Raw genomic sequence first — 21,594 nt, 5'->3', positions numbered from 1 at the left:
AACTTTTCCACCGCTGTAACTAAATTCCCTGTTTTGGCTTTGTTTCACAGGTTGTCAATCTGTGGTCACTTTGGGCCAATGGCAGGAAGTCCATAGTAGGAAGGAAATGTATAGAAGCAAAACCAGCCATCTCATGGCTGCAGAGAATAAAAGGCGAAGAGGACAGGGGTTTATTTCCCTCTTACAAGGCCCTGTCCCCAAAGAGTTAACTTCAGTAGGGCCCACCTCCTAAAGGTCCTTACCCCCTCACAGTAGTACCATAGGCCTCTGAGGTACATTTAAGACAAACTACAAGTTCCTTATAAAAAATAAAAAGTTTTCAAAAGGTTAAAATAAGTCAATAATGACAGAAAGAGCATTAATGGAAAATTGTAACTAAGTAAATACACAAAAACGTTACTGTTTTGAAGCAAAGAATTATTCAGTGTGTGCTAGTATTCACAGCACAGAAATCATAGAGCAGCAGGTTCCCCCCAGCCTTAGTCAAGACATGTTTACCAAGAGTCTCCTGGTAGATGTATACTCTTTACCCTTCTTCTCCCACATGCAGTTATCACACAGAGGCAACACAAATTACTGTTTTTTTCTTTAAAGGAAGTATAGATCAGGTTGCTTGTGACCCCAAATAGTGAAGGTAAAATGTAAGATTTTCTAGCTACTGAAATAAGGGTTCCAATTGTTAACATAAAGGAGCTACAGCCAAGAAGCATTGACAACACTGCTTGGGTACCAGGAAGCTTGGGTGCCTGTCTGAGCAATAGGAGGTAAATTGGGTTATTTGACCTACTGGCCAAGAGAAAATCCTACTGCTTAACCCTATTTACTTAGAACTGAATGGAATGATTCATTCCTATTTCATTTGCCAGGAAAAAGCTCCAGGCCTCTTGCATCTTCTTTTATCCCAGATTTTCCAGGGATGGTCTCAGCTTAGTTCCAGGATGAGCTTTCTTAGTTCTTTGTTTATGCACGTATCTCAACAGTTTGCTTCAGGAATCCTTAGCGTACCACACACTCTGTAGCTTCTACACTGGAAAAAGCAGGTAAGCATAAGCCTACATTCAACACACTCTCCACCCCCACATACTTTTTTAAAAATAACATTTACACATTTTTTATCATTTCAAAAAGTTCTTTAAGCAGATTTTGTACTATTTATTTACTAATTGTATTTTCTTTAAATAACCAAGTAGTGAAAACATACTAAAATAGTTGATATTTATTTTCCCTTTAACAGTCTAAAACCAGATATTACACCTATTTTTATTCCAAGGGTCACATGGTTGATTCTGTCAGTCAGCTTTATTTCCAACAGAAATCACTAAATATTTATACATATTTATATAAATTATGTGATGCTCTTCAGCAAATGAAGGGTATCTATAAAATGCTATGATTTGCTTTGTGGGATCTAATTTCGAAATTTCTTCTTTTTTCGGAACTTCTTTCCTTCTGCATTTGCTAATTTTTCAGCCATGATTTCTGAATACTTCCTTCGATTAAATCTGAAAAGAAGAAAAAAGCCTTTACTCTAAAGCACAATGTATTAGTGTATCAGGCATTCACAGTTAATACAACTTTTAGGGAGGAGGTTAAATCTCACAATGCTCTGCATAGAATCATCTTGTATAAACCACATTGCCAGCAAGCATCAGGAGGCTGAGGACAGCAGTGGACAAGGCAGCAGTCTGGTCTCTGTCCTCAGTCTGCAACTTGCTTTACTTAGGTTTTCAGATGGTGTCTTGCTATGCCTTGAACTCCGATGTATCCTACGCTGACCTCACTGACAACTTCTTACTCAGCTTCCTAATCATTGGAGTTGCAGATCTACACTAAACTGAACCGGAGTTTGTTAAATTAAAAACCAATATCCACTTACCAGATAATGTAGATCTAGGTATAGATATGAGGTAAAAATATAAAAAGGACAAAGCAAAACAGTTACTTATTGAAAACAGTAATATTGATAGTGTACACATGGGAGGCAGAGGCAGGAAATCTGAGTTCCAGGACAGCCAGAGCTACATAGCAAGAGACCTGTCTCAAGAAACAAAACAAAAATGATTTTAAAAGTCTGCTCAGCGGGTAAGAGGTTTGATAAAATATATTTTCACAAGAACACCAAGGCTACCCCCTTTCACCCTCGTTCTCAGCAGGGTGCAAGTGCAGTTTACAGGCTACGTGACTTGTGGTTTGGCAGAAACAGATATGAGGCTCTAACTTTTTTTATGCCAAACACTAACTTGTTTTTGTTATTGTTCTCATAAAAACATAGTCACCAAATGTAATCTACAAGCATGTGTATTTAAAGAAAAGCACACATATTATAAAAATAAAATGTAAATTACCTCCTGAACTCAGAATCAGCCAGAAGTTCTTCCACAATAGTCTTTTTCCTCTGTTTTTTGGGAATTCGTGAATGGTAGAAGTCAGCTGGATTATCAACGATGGTTCCAACCTAAGAGAAATTAATAGAAATAAGTCATGCAGTACCTAGATGTTAAGGTGCTCCATATTTCAGTGCAGATCTAAAGGTTTTTTTGTAGGAAGGAACAGAAAGCCCAATCTTACATTACACATGTATTAAAATTAGCCCATTTTTAAAAGCAAAAATAAATCACCTATTAGCCAGTATACTGGTGCTACTGATGACATTTACCCAGAGTAAACAGTAGGTCCAAATTTTATATACTGCAGTGCTAAACAGTAAATCCATGGATGAATACACAGTACAAAATAAATTCTGCTATCTAATTCAATGGTGTACATATAAATTCTACACGTGTATTTGATCTTAGAGGTTATCATAAACACTGCAGCCTAGAACCTGTTTGATAAAGGTTCTACATTTGTTCATGTAATTGACTGCAGTTTATAGGATGATCACTATGTGCCAGGCACTGTGCTTAGGTGACAGAGAAAACAAGGACCTAGAAGAACATCTAGTTCGGGCCGGTGAGGGGTCACAATCTTACGAAGAGGCAGACAGAAACTAAAACACATTACAGTACAAATGACACATGGAACAAAACACTAAACAAGGCTCTGATGACCTAGTGACTAGGCTTACTAAAGGAGTTAAGAATGACAAAGATGACATTTACCTTGGCTCTACATAGGTAAAGGTTTACCAAGCAAATAAGGGAGTACAGTCAAAGAACAGATAAGACTGCATACGCTGAGAAGGCTTGGTAGCTGAGTGTGGTGAAATTTAAGAGCAGTCAATATCCAGTTAGCAAACTAGTTTAGGTACAGATTATGAAAGTCCAAAGGAAGTGATAGGCTACCCCAAAGATCACCAAGAATTACTTAGTTTCTTAGAAGTATAACATGAAAAAGAATTTAAATAAATTACAGAATACAAAACTAGATACAATGAAGCCAGAGGGAAAGAAAATTGGAAACTTATAAGCCAAATGAGAAGAAAAGGGTTGAGAAGAGTGGAAACATGATCAACTTGAATGCTCAGCTTATCAGGGAGACACCAAAAAAGCAACTTTTGAATAGCTTTCACCACCTGTCCAGGGATGACCCCATACCTTGAAAAAAGAAAAGAAATGCAACAAATAATTTCCCTTTTCTGTACAAACTGCATGAACTTTTACTCTTAGGTTAGTACTCTCCATACAGTCAGAACAAAGATTTGGTAGGTTTAATACAGCTAACCTTGATCCTAGCTACTATTTTTAACCTTGCCTCTCTGTATTGAGGAGCCATTACAAAATGGTAGCTGTCTGAGTTGTGTTCTAATCATAATAAGGCCTAAGCAGTCAGTGACCTCAGGTTTGGTATGCATGTGTAAACTTTTTCTTATTCTAATAGTAAACACAACATTGCTATGCTACTCTCCATAGAACATAACAACCATTCTCTTTGTAACATACCTGGAAGTACTTGGGGAAACCATCTCTGTCATTTTTCTTGTAAAACCTTTTTGGGTCCATGCTTGCTCTCATCTTTAATGCTTTGAGATCATTTTTCAGTTCATCTGTCAGTTCTGGAGCTTTCATGCCAAACCAACCATTACCGGCTGTTTTTTGTCGCTCTTTCTGAAATACAAGTTAAAAATAAATATTAAAAAAAGCAAAAGATTTGTTTTGCTTATATGTATGTGTGTATGCGTATGTGTGCAGATGCCTGTGAAGGTGAAAAGAGTGCAGGATTTCCTGAGCTGGAGTTATAGGCAGTTGAAGAGATCCCTGATGTGGACGCTGGGAACCAAACTTTGGTCCTTTGTAAGAGCAAGTGTTCTTGACCACTGAGCCATCTCTCCACCCCCCAAAGTAAACACTCTAACTTATCTTTTTATAAGAGTATAGAAACTATTTCCCCTAAATTAGACACATTGCCTACTATGCTATAAAGGCAACCACCCCAAAATTATAAAACAGAAAATTATGTGAATTACTTGGGTGTGGTTGTGTTATACCTGTGATCGAGGGGCAGACTGGGGTTAGATGATTATGAATTCAGGATGCCAACATGGGCTACCCATTCAGACTTTGGGAAGGGAGAATTTACAAGGGGCTGGAAATGTAACTCCGTTGGGAGAGTTCTCGCCCACCATAAATGAAGCCCTCGAGTTAGATCTTCAGTACTGCATGAACTAGGCATGGTAATGTACACCTATAATGGCAGAATTTGGTAATTAGTGGCCAGAGGATCAGAAGTTCAAGGTGGTCACCTGGTATCTAGCAAAGCTAGGATATAAACAAACAAAAAACCAACAAAAACCTGGGCCAGGCATGGTGGTGCATACCTTTAATGTCAGCACTCAGGGAGGCAGCAGCAGGCAGATCACTGAGTTTGAGGCCAGCCTGGTCTACAAAGCGAGTTCAGGACAGCCAAGGCTGCACAGACAAACCCTGTCTCAAAAAAAAAACCCTAACCAACCAACTAAACAGACAAAACAAAAACAAACAACAACCCTAAACCCAACTTTACAGAAAGCATTTACCTCCAGGATCCTTAAAACCAAAAACCGAAAACATTTCTTTGGCATAGCATCAGTTTTATAAATGAAGGCCCCCTTGGCAATGACTTGCAGGGAAAGAGGTAATGTATAAAAACATGTTAGGAGCTGGTATATAAGCATTATTTTTTAATTCGGTTACATAAGGGTCTTTGAGACTACTTACCTCTCAACAAGTCCAGAACTTTATATTATGTCTAAAGCAAAAGAAAACAGCTATTCTTTGCCAGACTAAGTGGATTCAAGTTCTAAGTTGGCTGTATTAACCCTATGCAAAAAAGCTCACTGCCTACAGTACTGTATTTAAAAGCCAAATGGTTTGGATGGTGAATCTGTATGCTGGCAGCAAGCATTTAAGGTCTATTTTCAAAAGCTGTATTTGTGGGCTGGAGGCATAACTCAGTGACAAGGGCACATGCTTACAACATGCATGAGACCCTAGTATTTATCCCCAAGCACACACAACACTAAAAACTGTATTTATATGTGCTACCTGGCTGCAAAGACATGAAAAACCACACTAAACATGCTAATGGAACCACATTTTATGGCCCTTAGTATAATAAAGAGATCAATACACAGATATAGCTTAATTGCACAATCACAGGATTCCAAAACCTAAAAATAAAAAATGGAAACAAATGTAAGCAATCTATACTCACCCTGCGCTGTTTCTGAAGTTGACGCTTTGATTCACTATATGGTGGGACACAATAGTTTTTTTCAAAATCAGGTGTAATGACAGCTTTCTGCAGAAGCTATAAAAATACAAAATAATTTTATGTTTATTCCCCATTTAAAGTTAGGCTTTAAAATTTTATATAGGCAAATCCACTAATCTATTCATGATGATTTTTGCCCTTTAAAGGTACTTGTTGCCAAACCTCATGGCTTGTTCTTGACCCCTGGAAGGCAAGCCCCTGAGCTGGAGAGACAGCTCGGAGGTTAAGAACACTGGCTGTTCTTCCAGAGGTCCTGAGTTCAATTTCCAGTAACCACATAGTGTTTCACAAACATCTAGAATGGGATCTGATGCCCTCTTCTGTCATGTAGGCATATGTGCAAATAGAGCGCTCATATACATAAAGAAATCTTAAAAAATAAAAACATGCCTTTTGTTTAAAAAAAAATATAGCCAGAAAACAGGACCCCTGGGATTCATTAAGTGGCACATAAAAAGGAAATAATGCTGATCTAGAATTAATTTATTTCAAGTGTTATCTCTTACAAATAAAACTCCATCCATACAGAGTAACTATTCTAATAAAATAGAAAAAGAGTACAACAGACCAATGCAGTTTTGCCATAGGAAAAGTAGTCATTTTCCAAAGAGGGTGTGGCAATTCATGTAGCTTACCTCGTTTTTCTTTTTCTCCTTAATCTGTGTTAGCGTTTTCTTGTGAGGCTGCTGCAGTTTGTCTACATTGAAATTAATATACAAACCACCCAACTGCTTGATACTTAGTCCAGGGTCTATGCTGCTACTTGTCAACTTCAGACTGAAAGAAAAGATTTAAAGATGAATTAAGACAAAATGCAAACAAGTTTGCATGTTTAAACACACACTATCCCGAGCATCTTATGTTTACAGTGTAGTTCCTAAAACGCTGAATGAACATTATGTTCATTCAGAAGAAAGTCTAGGATGAATAATTCAACACCACCAGAGAAGACATCCAAACAGAGCCCCCAGATCAGATTTCATTAAAACAGGAAGAAAAGCAATCCAGTTCAACTTCACACACTGGAGAGGACACACTTCAGAAAGGCACACTGTATCTCTACACGCAGCACCTGGCTCTCAATCCTTAGGACTCCCAGAATGGAGACACCTGCATCCTGCAATTGTTCTCTTAACAATAACACAAACAACCTCAGAGACAGGGCATCTTTTTTGTTTGCTTTTTGAGACATGGTTTGGTGGGCGCAACCAGAGCAGTGTACCTATTAAGACAGTCTTATATGGCTGCCTACATTTCTAGTGGCTAATGCTAACCAGCGCCTAAACTAGAAATAGCAAGTTTAAAACAGGAAGACTACTAAAAAAGTCTCAAACATTAGAGCTTTCAACAGAAAATGGATGGTATTACAGGTGATTTTTCTCTCCTACTTTTCTGTATTTCTAGATCTTTCTACAATTAACATGAAAAAAAAAGTTCCTGTTTTGATTGTTCTTACTAACCTTTTGTACATTTATGTGTTTACATGTATGTGTGTGAGTGTGCATCTACATACATGACCTTGGGTCTCCTTCCCTGATCTCTCTCTACCTCATACACTGAGGCAGGGCTCTCACTTGAACCCGGAGCTCACAGACCCAGCTGGTCTGGCTGGCTGGTTTGCTTGCCGATCCCATTTCTACCTCTGGAGCACTGACATTACGGGCAGGCCATCATGCTGGCCCATTTTATGTGAGTGCTGGGATTTGAATCCAGTCTTCATACTTGTATGGCAAGCTTTTTACCTTTAAGCCATCTCCCCAGCTCCCACAGATGATTTCTAACAGATTACCAAAGGAATACTTTCAGCTATCACTGGTGAGAAAATACAACTGCCAAAGGTCTCACAAATAAATAAATACAAGGAAAATGCCAGGTGGAACTCACACACATTCCAATGTGTATACTAATATACTATTGTTTGTACTTTTAGGGCAAATCAACCACTTGACATACATATCAAAAACTGACTGTTGTAAATGATGAATAAAGCTGATCCCAGAACAGGGATAGGTTCATCTCCATATAAGCTGTTGGTCAAGGAGGATCCTTGAGATCCCTCAAAACAACAAAGGCTATTACCACGACTCTTGGTTGCCTACCAAGAACTAGATGTTAAAACCCTACTGCTGAAGGCATCACAGACTTTGGGTTGCAGGATATAGAAATGAAGCTGGAACTGAGTTAGACTCATCTTTCCCGTTGGCTAACTTTTCGAGTGCTGGAAGGTATGATGCAGGCTGCTTGGGAAGAAAAGTCATCAATGGTCTTACTCAGCTGTAGACCCTACACTAGTGACTTGTCAGAGAAGCTACACTGCCTGTCGGTGCACTGTTATTGGGGTAACGAACCACTTTCTACTTGGATTTGGAACTGGAAAGCTCAACAAAAGCCTGTGGTTGATCATAGGCCCTAGTGGAGAACCTACTACTTTTTCTGCTAGACACTCTGAACCCATTAAAAATAACCTATAAATATGTAGGTTTTATGCTCAGGTATGGTGAGACAGCTCCCCGCCCCCAACAGTGGGCAGCAGTTACTACTAACACCCAAACTGGTCAAAGTGCTGAGAATTTTCTCAAAATGGTCATTTCTAAATGGGACATTTATCTCACCTCTTCCAAAAGAGGAGTCAGACAATGTAAAAGTGGGAGGAAGGGGACAGGGAACAGTGATGAGAAAGAACTGTCTTCTGGGTATGACATGTAGTTGCACAGAACTCACAGCTGGTGTTGATTACCGGCACAAGAATGGATGAGTCAGCATTTTTAACTTTTTATGCATTCCTTGTGAATTTCACACTGGGGGCTGTGAGATGAGTGGGACTAGAGCGATGATGTTAAACTCACAGCATTTTGTAATGGAGGGTCCAGGAGGTCATGAGGCCCCACCGCTCCCTGAGGACCTACAGGCAGTTAATGATTACTGGGGGAGGGAGACAGATTTTCTTCAATGGTATAGCACTAGTAAACTTCTCACGAGCCTGTAAATAACCCCTAATCCACAGTCCTGTAAGCAATTAAACTCCCTGGATCACCTAAGTCCCCCAAAGACATGAAAGCAGAAAGAGGACTAGGTGGGAAAAGAGGCATCAGTGTTGAGGAGTATGAGAGGTAATTAAACCTCAAAATACATTATATACACATACGAAAACATAATGAAACATTGCCATGTATAATATATGCTAATAAAAATTACTTTGGGGTTGAGGTATAACTCAGTGGTAAAGGGCAGGTTTGTTATGCTAAGGCTAAAGTTTAATCCTCAGCAAGACCTCTCCTATTTACCTTTAAAGGCAGTACTTACAGTTTCGACTTTGTGTTATTTAGTAAGTCTTCCTCATCACTAGACTCATCTTTGTTTTCATCACTGTCTGATGATTCGTCTTCACTGTTTCCGTCTTCCTCCTCCTCTTCTTTTTCGCTAGCAACTTCACTTGGAGCCTTGTCGTCTAGGTAAAAAGTCTTATCAGAACTCAATCCAGGAGTTCTGTCAATTACAAACAGCGCACTATCACATGCTGCCTCTTGCAAGTCCTCACTTGATGACTCCTTTTGGCTGCTTTCAACAGGACACAAAGTGTCCTTTTCATTCTCACTGTACCCAGACTGTTCACTTTCATCACTGCTAGGAAATAATAAAACAGGACTATCTATATCCTGGGACATGTTGACATCAGGCTTGCATACGCTGGTATCACATTCAAGAACTACATTTTGATTGTTCTGGTCTTCACTGACACCTACACTCGTGGGTTCAGCATTACTATCACCACGATCATCGAATTGTGCCAAGCCATTCGTTTCCACACTGCTCCCTCTCTCTTCATTCCATCGTTCTATTTTCACAACTGCAGACTTGACCTTTAATGATTTCACTTTAGGCCCGTATTGTCGACTTGAAGGCTGTGATTCAGCTTTGTTATTATTTCGGGTGCATGAATGATTCTGAGAAACTGACTGTTGAAGGCTGCTGTCTTCAACTTCAGAAAGACTCAACTGGAAGTCTTTCTTATTAATTTCTTTTTCCTCTATTATTTTGGTGTCCTCTTCATGCAGACTCTTACAATTCTTTCTGATTTCTATAAGAGACACATCATCAGCTTGTTTTTCCTCTTGTATATGTGAATTTTGATGGTTTTGTGTTGTTAGTTTTTTCCTTGAATTTCTACGGATGGAATCATAGTCATTATAAGTTTCATTATTAGAAATATTTGGCATATTTATCTGAGAAACTGGTCTTCCTGCTAACTGAGAGGTCTGTTCAGTATCTGATTCCTCTGAATCCACGTATGTATCCACAATTTGCTTTTTATTTTCTGGTGTAATCTTTGTATCCTTCTTCTCATCTTGGGCCTGTAATTTTTTCTGCGTATTCCTGGCTGTTCTTCTAGATGCAATCCCAGGTGATGAAATGCCTGAGCATGATGATTCAACATCAGATAGAGCATCTGCATGCGACTCTTGGCTTGAATATCTCTGAGATTTAACCCTATTTCTTCCACACTCTGTGGAAGATATAACCATAGAAACTCCTGAAGCATGAGATTCCGCTTCAGAAACAACTTCTCCATCAAGAGATTCATGTTGAGGAGTTACTTTCTGCCTTTTCTTAACAATGGACTTTGGGGTGGGTGCAATTACAACCCGTCTTTTCCTAGTTATTCTTATAATGGGCTCCTGGACCTCAGACACATAAGAAATCCCTGAAGTATGAGACTCCGCCTCAGAGGCTTCTCCCTCAGTAGCCAGTTCAGTGATCTCTGCTGGGCCTGTAGTTCTGCTTTTTGTCCTTCTAGAGAGGACTGAACTTCGTTTCTCATCAGTCTGTGATTCAGTGGTGCTGCCATTGGATCCTGATTCTTTCTTGCTTTTTAAATGTGTCCCAATTCTTTTAGAAACAGAACCCTGCAAACCAGAAACAAACACAACATAGTTTGGATAGGGCTGGGACAAGAGCAAGCAAACACGGCATGATCTCCAGGAGCAAAAGTTAAGAAGGTACTAAACAAAACCAAACTCATGATAAAATAATTCTTTCTTTACTTGCTTCATCCTAGACTTCAGAAAGCAGAAGCGAAAAGACAATTTTCTCCACTTAAAGAAAGAGAGAGAGAGAAAAAAAAAAGGGCTAGAGAGGTGGCTCAGAGGTTAAGATAAGAACACTGGCTGTTCTTCCAAAGATCCTGAGTTCAGTTCCCAGCAACCTCATGGTGACTCATAACCATCTATAGTGAGATCTGGTGCTCACTTCTGGTGCACAGGTACACACATAGAATGTTATATATATAAATAAAGCTTAAAAAAAAAAGAATGAAAAGGAAAAAAATCTAAATCATTCATAGAAGCCCAGGGGTCTCGGGAGTTAAATATTAATTGTGCAGGTATGTTTAAGAGTGTATGGGAGGGGAGGGGGAGATGGCTCAGAGGTTAAGAGCAAAGAATGCTCTTCTAAAGGTCCTGGATTCAATTCCTAGCAAACACATAGTGGCTCACAACCATCTATAAAGAGATCTGGTGCCCTCTTCTGGCCTTCAGGTGTACATGGAGGCAGAACACAGCATAGATAATAAATCTATGGAGAGTGTATAAAACAATCCGCTGCTAGCCTGGGTTTTTACATACAGGAAAGGACTGTTCTATATCCCTTACAATATAAAGAGCATAGCAGCAGGAGACAATCAGGCTCTGAGAGACTCTACAGCCGCCCTGCATATGCCACAAGATGTGGTGCTGGGCCACAGTCAGCCTCCCCACGTGTAGTTGTTAACGCTCCTTCCTATCCCTCAAATTAGCCTCGGGTGCGGTGGCTGAAATTAACCTTCCCCGGTATTGTCTCAAGAGTAAGTTTAAAAGGCCTCGTCTGCTCAAGGCAAGCTACCTAAACTCTCGTTAGTGCCCTAAAAGACCCAGAGGCCCAATCAGGTTCCGGGCGGGCCCGACGCAGTGCCAAGTGCGCAAGGCTCGGGTCCACCTCACTCTCCTCCGCCCGCCGAGCCTCCTCGCTCTCCTCGACCCCGGCAAGCCGCTCTGCCTAGCGGCGAGGAGATCCGAGGAACCTGGGATCGCTCACCTTCGACTTGGGGCTTTTTTGGAGCGGGGTCCCAGTCAGTCCGGACCTGGTGACCACCATTTTCACGACTCTGTATTCCCGGAAGCCAGAGCGGTTTCCTCTGTCCCGACGCGTCGGAAGTGCGTCAGCCAAGGGGCCTCACTTACGATTCCCCGCGGAAACCGCGGCAAGGGTGAATCGTTCCTTCCCCGCCTCTGCTGCAGTTCATGTTAGCCGAGTGCAGAAAAAAGACCCCCTTCTAGTTCCGAACGGCTCCGCGGCTCTCTCCGCAGCCTTAGAGGCCTTCCTCGCGGTTTACATTAAATGGGAAGTTGCATCATTTACCCTGCTTTCCATCCGTCTTACCCTGTGCAGTGATTGTAAGGTTTTTGACGTGAGTCTTGACTGAAGCCAAAGATTGGGATACAAGGATGTATGTTAAATGAACCCAGGATCTCGGGGAATAATTAGAAAGCTGTGTTATTTAACTAAAATGCCTCGGGGGACGGGGGAACTGACCAGAATCAATTTTGTTTATTTTGTTTAGACAAGGCGCTGTCCTGGAACTCACTATGTAGACCAGTCTGATCTCTGCCTCCCAAGTGCTGGGATGCTTGTGCCACCAAGCCTGGTTGAGTTTTTTTAGTTTTGTTTTTCGGGTAAAAGATGGAGCCATCCTGTGCCATGAGGATACAGTCTATGCTTTAGAAGTGGCAAAAAGTGAAGAACAAGAATACAAGTTCCTCCTCATTGGCGGAGCTTGAGTCCACCTTCTGTCTTCACACTCATGAAGACAGGCTAGCCTTAGTGAAAACCCTATGACAACAGAGAGCGCCGTGCTTTTCAGTTTTGAATTTTAAAGGGTTCAGTTTGGTTCTCTCAGCCATCTGTGGGTAGCCCACTGCACGATGTGAGCTTCTCCATGATGGGGACTGTGAGGGAGGTTTCTGGCCAAAATAGCCGTTGTGAGCCTGAGATCTTCAGCCTGAAGAACTGTCTAGGAGAGGATCATGTCAAGGAGTGGAATAATGTCGTATGTTAAGTGTACCCTTGGTTTTATAAGAAATGCCAAAGCCAGGCGTGGTAAGTACTTGCAGCCTCAGCACTTGTAATGCTGAGACAGGAGGACCCAGGCCAGTCTGAGCGAGATAAAGAGACTGTGTCTCAAACAATACAAGAAATGCCTGGGTGTTTTCCATAGGGATCGTTTCAGTCTCTCCAATATCTGAGAGTTATATCTGCATCATGTTCTCATCAACACTGGCTGATGTCAACATTTTTTTTAATTTAATCTGCGTTTCCCTAGTGATAAAAATGTTGAACATTTTAAAAAGTCTTCTTGGCTGCCCAGTGTTTGTTGTTGTTGTTGAGAACAGGCTGCACTAATCTTTCATATATTCTAATTGGGCATTCTTACCAAGTTAAAAGAGCCCGACATACTCTGAGTATATGGCCTTATCAGATGGAGCTCTGAATATTTTTACTTATTCTGGGAATTAGCTTTTCATTATCTTGATGCTGTCTTTTGAAGCTCAGGTTCAGAAAATTGTGTCCATTTTTTAAATTTGTTCCAAATATTTCCAAGTCCATTATTTTTGTGTTTTCATTTAAAAAGTCAAAGAGGGCTGTGGTGGTGCACACCTTTAATTCAGCAGTTGGGAGGCAGAGGCAGGTGGATATCTGGGTTTGAGGCCAGTCTGGACAACATAGTGAGTTCTAAGACAGCTGGGACTACACAGAGAATCCCAACTCAAACACAGAAACAAACAGATTAAAAAGTCGAAGAAACAATTTTAAGTTCATTTGTGTTCATCAGTATATTCTTTTGGAGTTAGTGTTTTTATGAGAAAGCTTTGAAGTTTTCATTTTCTTGCTTTGTTATAAAGCCACTGACACCAAAATAAATAGAAAATGTTAATTGGGGAAAAAAAGCAACTAGAGAGAGGACAGATTGCTGCTAGGAATAAAAACTCAGATGTTCATCTACAAGAGTATGTATATTCCGGAAGTAGAGTACTATTTTGAAGATGCTGAGAAAAACTACCTGGGAATTATGTAAACTGTCATTTGAGCATGGGTAATAAAGTGTCAGTAATAAACTGCCTGCTTTGCAGTTGTGGGGCCCTGGGTTCAATCTCCAGCACCATTACAAATAAAGATTGAGCATGAAATACATTTTCAGACAAGCAGAACTCACAAAGTTTACTGCATGTGCTAGTCAAGCTGTCTGATACTATGACAAAATTTCTGACTTAAACAACTTCAGAGATTATTTGGGCTCATAGTTCAAAGGTTGCAGTCCATGCCTCTTATCTCTGTCCCTTTGACGGCAAGACAAACTATCATGGTGGAAAGTAAGGGACAACAGAGTTATCGTGGCTGAAGTGCATGGAGGAGGGCCCTGTCCCTCTTCAAGAATTCCAATGACCTAACTTCCACTTCCTAAAGTTTCTGCCACACCACAGAGCACATTAGCGAAGGGCCAAGCCTCCAACACATGGCCCTTTGCCGGGCATTGAAGAGCCAAACCATAACACTACTCCAAAGATGTTGGTGAAAAAAATTACTGTATTAGAATATAAGGGGGAAAAGTGAATTCAATGAGCACAGTGCAAGAATCAGGACTGAGCAAAGAAAGGGAAAAAGAGCTGACTCAAAGTAATCATTATTTTAAGATATGAACCATCTTAAAATAATGGGAGGTGAACATACCAAAATCATATATGACTTACATGCTAACAAAACACATCTTGTTTTAATTGTCTGGAAATGGACATACAACCATATCCTAACTGTGTGTGTGTGTGTGTGAGGGGGTTTGACAAGTTTTAATTCTCTCTCTTTGAGACAGGGTTTTTCTCTGTGTAGCCCTGGCTGTCCTGGAACTTGCTCTGTAGACCAGGCTGGCCTCAAACTCAAAGAAATCTGCCTGCCTCTGACTCCTGAGTGCAGGGGTTAAAGGTGTGTGCAAGCCCCACGCAGCTAGTCTCTTTTATACAACTTAACTTTTCCAACCTTATCTGATACTTTTGGGCCTTTTTTTATGTGTAACTGTGTGTTTATGGGCTTGTGTGCCCATACGTATGCATGCACTGTCCAGAGGAGTTCTTCAGCAGCTGCCTTTCTCTAGTATATACTATACTGCCTTCGTTTTTTAGATAGAATCCCAATGAACCTAAAGCTTGCCGATTGGTGGGGCTGAGTGCTTCCCAGTACGGGGATCACTGTCCCACTGCTGAAGCTGGAGGTGCAAACTCTGTCCTCGGGCCTTTGTGGGAGGTAACCATAGAGTCATCTCCTCAGCCCCAGAATACAATTTTGAAGGTGCTCTCACTGCACTGACATGCTTACATACAAACTGTTAATCGTTTGACAAAATGATTATTTACAGCTCAGGCGGAGAAGGGTCTTTACACACAATGATCAGCACACCTTGTGCCAACCTGACCCTGAAAGTTGATTCCTTTAGGAAGAATCTTGTTCTTACCCTCTACACAAAGCCACTTTCTTCAGCACTCCCCCAACTTTTCCCCCATTTCTGCCAACAACCAAGATAGCTTTTTGCTGCTCCTCATGACTTGCTCCTCCCCTGAGAATACGTTGTAAGCTCTTTAGAGACAAGATTGTTTGTGTGTGTCTATGTGTAGCATCTTGCATACCACACTGTGGGGATCGGGAACGTGGGGGTGGGGATTGAGTGGCAATGGAGCCCAAGCAGAATCCCGGGAATCAGACTCTAGAGACCAGACTCAAGGTACAGGTCTAACTTTACTATCTAGTGTAACAGCCTTTAAATGCTTGAAAGGCCCGTCAGACCACCCCATGCTAGAAACAAGCACCAGCAACAATCAGTCAGTTTGGTGCAACTATAAGGAAATGGAGATGGGGTGGGGAACCAGGTCACCTTAGGAGACTTCAGTAAAGAAGAGGGGAGGAGTCGCCGCCCACCGTTGTGCTAGGAGTCCCTAGTGAGTCAATAGTGTGTGAAGTGGATCAGGATCTTTCTAGGAGCCATAGGAATTGGTGACACCTCACTCAACATTCCCCACAGGTTCCCTGTTTTAATTTCAAGGTTAAAATCTCCAGTTGGAGAACTTTGGTGTACTGATTTTGGAGGTGTACACAATTTTTAAGCTGTATCAGGAAAACTATAATAAGTAAAGCTACAATTACCATGGCATAAACAAGCTATTGGGTGAAAATAAAGTGGTGAGTTTGGAGGCCGCATCCTGGGAGAAATGTCCCAGATCAGATAGGTAATTACATCCACTCTGGTGGAGCTTATGAAGGAGAGAAAGGATGAATTCCTTCTGTATACTGGTGCTGGAGTTGTATGGCACTACTCTTCTGGAACCATGGACTGGTGGTCGCCATCCTCTCCTTCACCCAGGGATAGATTCAGCAGAGCCATCTGGAGCCGTTCTATCATTTCCCTCAGAGAAGATGTATGGCTTTATGGCTCAACCAGGAACCCAAACCACTTGTCTGTTCCTTCTGGAACCCTCATCCCGTGGTTAAGGGGGAGGCGAGGGACGGGCAGGACCCTTCCATGTATTATCCATAGGACCCCACTAGTAGACTAATGGTAAAAGGGTGATCCAGGGAAGCCCCACACCCCAGTGTTTATAGGCAGAGATAGACCATTTTTGTCAAAATTTTAAAAATTAATGGTAAAGGAGCCTCAGTGAATTTATCCTGTGCTTGTATCTCTGATGTCCCCCTTTTTAATTATTTTTTTTTAAGTGAGGCATGGGCTCTTTCCACTATGGCTTGTCCTTGAGGATTGTAAGGAATCCCAAAGGTGTGTGTTATATTCCATTTAGAGCAAAAGGCTGTAAAAGCAGAGCTAGCATACGCTGGCCCATTGTCAATCTTAATTGAATATGGCACGCCCATAACCAACATGGCAGTTTTAAAAGCAGCAACAACCATCTTGGCATTTTCTTTAGGCGGAGCCACCACAAAGAGGAATGAGGAAGAGGTGTCGTCATTATTTAGTTTAAGAAGACTAAACTCTGGAACATGGGTGACAACCATTTGCCACAACCGTTGGGACAAAAACCTCTAGGATTAGCTCTAGCTGGTTGAAAGAGACCTAAAGGCAACAAGGGCACACAAGTAGTACAGGGATGCAGTAAATGCTTACAGGAATTTATGGATAATTGTGGGAAAAGCTTGTGGAGTGGTAGAGCTGAACTGTGAAATCTAGAACTGAGTAACTGGCCTTGTTCTCACGGAAGGCCATCAGTAGACAATCTCCCTGTTTCCCTCTGAAATGGCTCCAGGGAGCCCCAAAAGAGAACATACATGCTGAATGAAGAAAGGGGCCTGTCTGTTCAATAATTATTTGAAATTGAATCATGGAGAAACACAGAGGACTCTCAGCCAGTTTAACAACAGCTAAAAGTATAGCCTTAACAACATTAGTCATTGGCTGTCACTGAAAATATAACCAATAATGCTCCTAACTGCAGAGATCCTTCAAAACAACTAGTAAACACTTTAGGTTTGTGAGAATGGTAAGAGTAAATAACATAGCCAAAACATGTCTTTGAGGCATCAGGAATGGGTTTTTCTAATAAGTAGCATCTGTGAATCTTAGAATGAGTAGGATTTTATTTTTAGGGAAATGGTTATCTATTTTGTCCCAGAAATTTAACAAGAAGAGCTGAGCAATACACTGGGATGGAAACGTCCAGGCAAGTAAGTCCTGGGGAATTGGAAGAATGATTGTATCTGTCTTTTTACCCAACAATAAAAGGGATGTTTCAATCACATTTAGTGCAAGAGTGAAAATATTATCTCTAAAAGGTGTAACATTAGGAGCAGAAGAATATGCCATATGAATCCAGTATAATCTTTTATTGGGCAGTAGGAAATCCCTCCATTGGCATCACAAGGCCCCAAACTTCACTAGCAGGATCAAACCGATGTAGAAGAGCTTGATTAAGGCCTGTGCTATCATCTTGCAAAGCCTGTTTTGCCTCCTCTGCAATGATTAAAATCTCCTCTGGCCATTTGGCACCAGGAAGCAGGAGAAAGAGGAGAGTGGGCTGTCCTGTGGTACCAGGTAGACAAGGTCTGATCCGTGCCAAGTTTCCCAGAAAGGTCTGCATGGAAGCCAATGGAGGGGCTGTGGGAAAGAAGAACTGTAATTTTTGGGGGCCTAGTAACATTGGAGGTAACAGTGTGCTCCCAAAACAAATACGGCTCTTGAGTTTATGCCTTTTCAGCTGCAGTGTGAGGACCAGCTGCCCTCCTGAAGCATGAGCTGTCATGCTTGTTGCTCAGGGTGACCAATCAAAATATCATCCATGTCATGGATCACATAACAGTCACTGGCCACATTTTTATAGCCTCCCACACAGAAATCTGACAAATAGTGGGAGTATTTTTCATTCCTTGAGGCAACACCTTCCACTGATATCTATTCATTGATAAACACCAATTGGTGCAATCCAATCCAATGCTCAGAGGCCAGGCTGGGTAGCTGCATTGAAAACTCTTGAGGTCATGAGAATCTAACCATATATATATATATATGTTTATATCTATATATGTATCAGGAGAATTCCAAGGACTAGTAGGAAGCTCTATATGATTACTGTCAAGCTGTTCTTGGAGAAGTTTCAGCAGTTCCTGGTGTTCCTCTGCTATCCATTGATCCACCCACACAGGCTTATCAGAATTCCCTACCATTTTTAGGGGCAATTGGAATTCTGTTGGAACAATCGCCCTTAGTATTGTGGGGAGCGCCTCAAATGTAATTTATCTTGTACAATGCAATTGTCATCAAAGTCTTTATTGTCTGTGGGGATAACCACATCTATGTCTTCTAAGATCTCTCTTCCCCAGAGGTTATTGGGAAGGTCTTCCAGCAGAAGGGGTGTAATTGCCCCTTCATTACCATCAGTCTGGGCCAAATTTTTTCACTATTTTCATAAATGTTTGTAGCATCTTCACGGGTTCCCAGACTCTTTGAAGAGGGCTGTCTCCACCCTGAGGCTGGAGAACCACAGGGAAAACCTGGGGGGGCAGAAGTTGTCCTTTTTTGGGGTTAGCATAGCCTCATATAGGGGCAACATAGGTGTTTGCAGAACTTGAGGGGGCCACCCAAGGATTTACATTGGAGGCTGCTCCCTCAACCACCCTAGGCCATTTCCCTACAGGGGCACAGGAGACTGCCACCATTCCCTTTGTGGCTGCAGGACACGGGTATATCGGTCGCTAGCCTCCTTCAGTCTCATTTTCACCGAGCTGATCCAACTCTGCGTATAGGGAAGTTACTTTTGGTTTGGCTTGGTCCTTATCTTCGGAGCCAGCAGGGGCCAAAGCAAGCCCAAAGGAGTCCTCAGCTTTTTCTGTCTCTCCAGGCTCTGCTACCAAGGTCAAAGAAGGTTGAGTGATAGCAGATCCCCTAAGGCAACTAAGAATAACCCGCTACTATAGGGAAAAAGTACAGTGGAAGTACATTCTCTACCTCTCACTTTCGTGCAATAATTGCAACCTGCTCCCGTTTGCTCATCCCAAATCTCTCCTATCAGCATCCTAGGGCACAGTTTAAAAACCTTGTCATAGAAATGTTTAAGTTTTTTATCTGAGAAAGTCACCTACTCTCTATATACCTTTCAGGATTTTTTTTTAAAATAGGATTTATTTAGTATACAGGGTTCTGTATGCATGTTCACCTGCAGGCCAGAAGGCGGCACTAGATCTCATTACAGATGATTGTGAGCCACCATGTGGACATTGGCAATTAATTCAGGACCTCCGGAAGAACAGCCAGTGCTCTTAACTTCTGAGCCATCTCTCCAGCCCTACCTTTCAGGATTTCTAACTGATTGTCCTTACACTGAGAACTTGAGTTACCATCCTGATTGGAGAGGTCTATTCACCTGCATTGATGAGGGGACCCTGACGTCCCTGTTGGAGAGTGCCAGCTGTGGGCATCAGGAACCAGAGGGGAAGGTGAAGTGAGAGCTGATGCAAGCCCATGTAGAATTCCAGGAATCAGACTCCGGAGACCAGACTCAAGGTGCAGGTCTAACTATTATCCAGAGTAATAGCTTTTAAATGATTGAAAGGCCAATCAGACCACCCCATGCTAGCCTCAAGCACCAGTAACAATCAGTTTGGTGCAACTCTAAGGAAATGTGGGAGATGTGGTGGGCAGGGGATGGAGGTAAGGTCACCTTGGGAGACTGCCTTAAAGAAGGGGGAAGCAGTCACCGCCCTAGCCTCAGATCCATTTTGAGTCTTTACTAGTGTGTTAGGGGTCCCTAGCAGATCAAAACTGTGTGCAGGGGATCAAGATCTTTTGAGGAGTCTTGGAGTCACTGAGGCTTTACTCACTGTTCCCCGCGGGCCTCCAAAAGGCTTACCTTGACATTACCCACACCACACAGTACACATCTCTGCGGAGTGAATGAATAGCTTTATGGTTTAGATATTTTTCAAGTAACTCAATTTATTTTCAAATCGTACTGTTTGAATTTAAATGTTCAAAATCATTGTGATGTTTTAGGATGTTCCCATCATTCAAACAACCCATATAGAAAAACATTAAACTCACATGTCAGTAATATAAACAAAATAAATTATTTTTAACAATGCCTTATATTTTGCTTTATTATACTAGACACATAAGTACAGTTAATTATCGCCAGTTTCTGCTTCCATCAATCTGAAAACTATGAAAATATTGTTACATATTTCTAAAAAATCAAACTGACACAGTCCATCAATTTTATGATGAAAAGAGGTAATTAATTTTGAAACGTTGGAAATCAGTGTTGGAAAAATAGGTTTAGAATCAAAGCTGCTGTATTTGAGAATAAGAACACAAATTGTACAAGAGATTTAAATTCTTTTAAAAATTTCAAAATTCTCTGTATGTACATTTGGCAGAGGGATGAATTGCCAGCCAACATACATCAATGATCATTACATTTCAAAGATTAAAATACTTGGTATGCAACCTAGAATAAATAGATACATAATTAAGATGAGCCTTAGGAATTTTATCTCTGAAAAGCAAGATCCCAATTTTGGCTACTATTTGGCCCTGACATAGTAAAGTCTGAACTACTAATGCAAAGTAGACAAAAAAAGCTTTATCTTTTTTTTTTCCCCAGAAAACCTGAAATGCCTGTACAATACAGAATAATGTTGGGTTTCATTTTACATTTATTTATTTTTAAAAAATAATTCATAATTAGTTTAAATTTAGATAGTTCAAATTTAATGAGATGCTCTAGGTCCTGGATGTTCCCATCCTTGACACAACCAAATAAAAGCACACAACTCAAATGTCCAGGTGACCAGTTTTCAGGGCTGAACACTGATCAGCTATTTATGATTCCTGTTCCAGGGCTGGCCATCCTTACATGGACACTGTATTAATGTTCTAGCATCAATATGGTCTTCAGGGGCAGGATATGGTAGCTCTTGGCTTTAATCCCAGCACTCCCGGAGAGGCAGAGGCAGGCAAATGTATGGGTCTGAGGCCAACCTGGTCAATATAACAAGCTCCAGGACAACATACAGACCTTGTCTCAAACAACAAAAAGGTCTTCAGAATTTACAGCCCCTGAATCTAGCTTCTAAGAGACCTTGGTCCTGGTGTTCACAGGTTCTTTGATGGAAATTCAAGGTAAACTTGTGGAAGTCGGAGAGCACTGCGGAATAAGGTGCAACTTGACTTTGGAAATGTAATGAGCTAAAAATCCTTTTAATGTTTACTTAGAAATAAATTATACACAAAAATCTTTCTACTTTGGATCACTGCATTCAAATATATCTTACATACAAACTATTGATAACTTGGCCTTTTAAGCAGTTTACTTGGGGAGTATT

The 21,594-nt window shown here is 41.2% G+C and overlaps 1 protein-coding gene across 1 annotated transcript; it reads right to left on the bottom strand.

The window, feature by feature from the left end:
* Window positions 1-1,198: 1,198 nt before the first annotated feature.
* On the bottom strand, window positions 1,199-11,848 carry Dnttip2 (deoxynucleotidyltransferase terminal interacting protein 2). The gene is made up of 7 exons (XM_055628104.1): window positions 11,761-11,848; window positions 8,995-10,595; window positions 6,327-6,468; window positions 5,632-5,727; window positions 3,882-4,046; window positions 2,346-2,455; window positions 1,199-1,502 (listed from the first exon to the last, which is right to left on the bottom strand). Exons 1-7 carry the CDS (start codon window positions 11,818-11,820, stop codon window positions 1,409-1,411), a joined length of 2,268 nt encoding a protein of 755 aa, XP_055484079.1. The 5' UTR covers window positions 11,821-11,848; the 3' UTR covers window positions 1,199-1,408.
* Between the last annotated feature and the right edge of the window lie 9,746 nt (window positions 11,849-21,594).

The sequence above is a fragment of the Psammomys obesus genome, unplaced genomic scaffold (genome assembly GCF_907164565.1).
Source record: "Psammomys obesus unplaced genomic scaffold, mPsaObe1.curated_primary_1811, whole genome shotgun sequence".
In the NCBI taxonomy this organism is placed as follows: Eukaryota; Metazoa; Chordata; class Mammalia; order Rodentia; family Muridae; genus Psammomys; species Psammomys obesus.
Note: the sequence above shows the minus strand (reverse complement) of the source record. Positions and strands in the feature narration are given on the sequence as shown.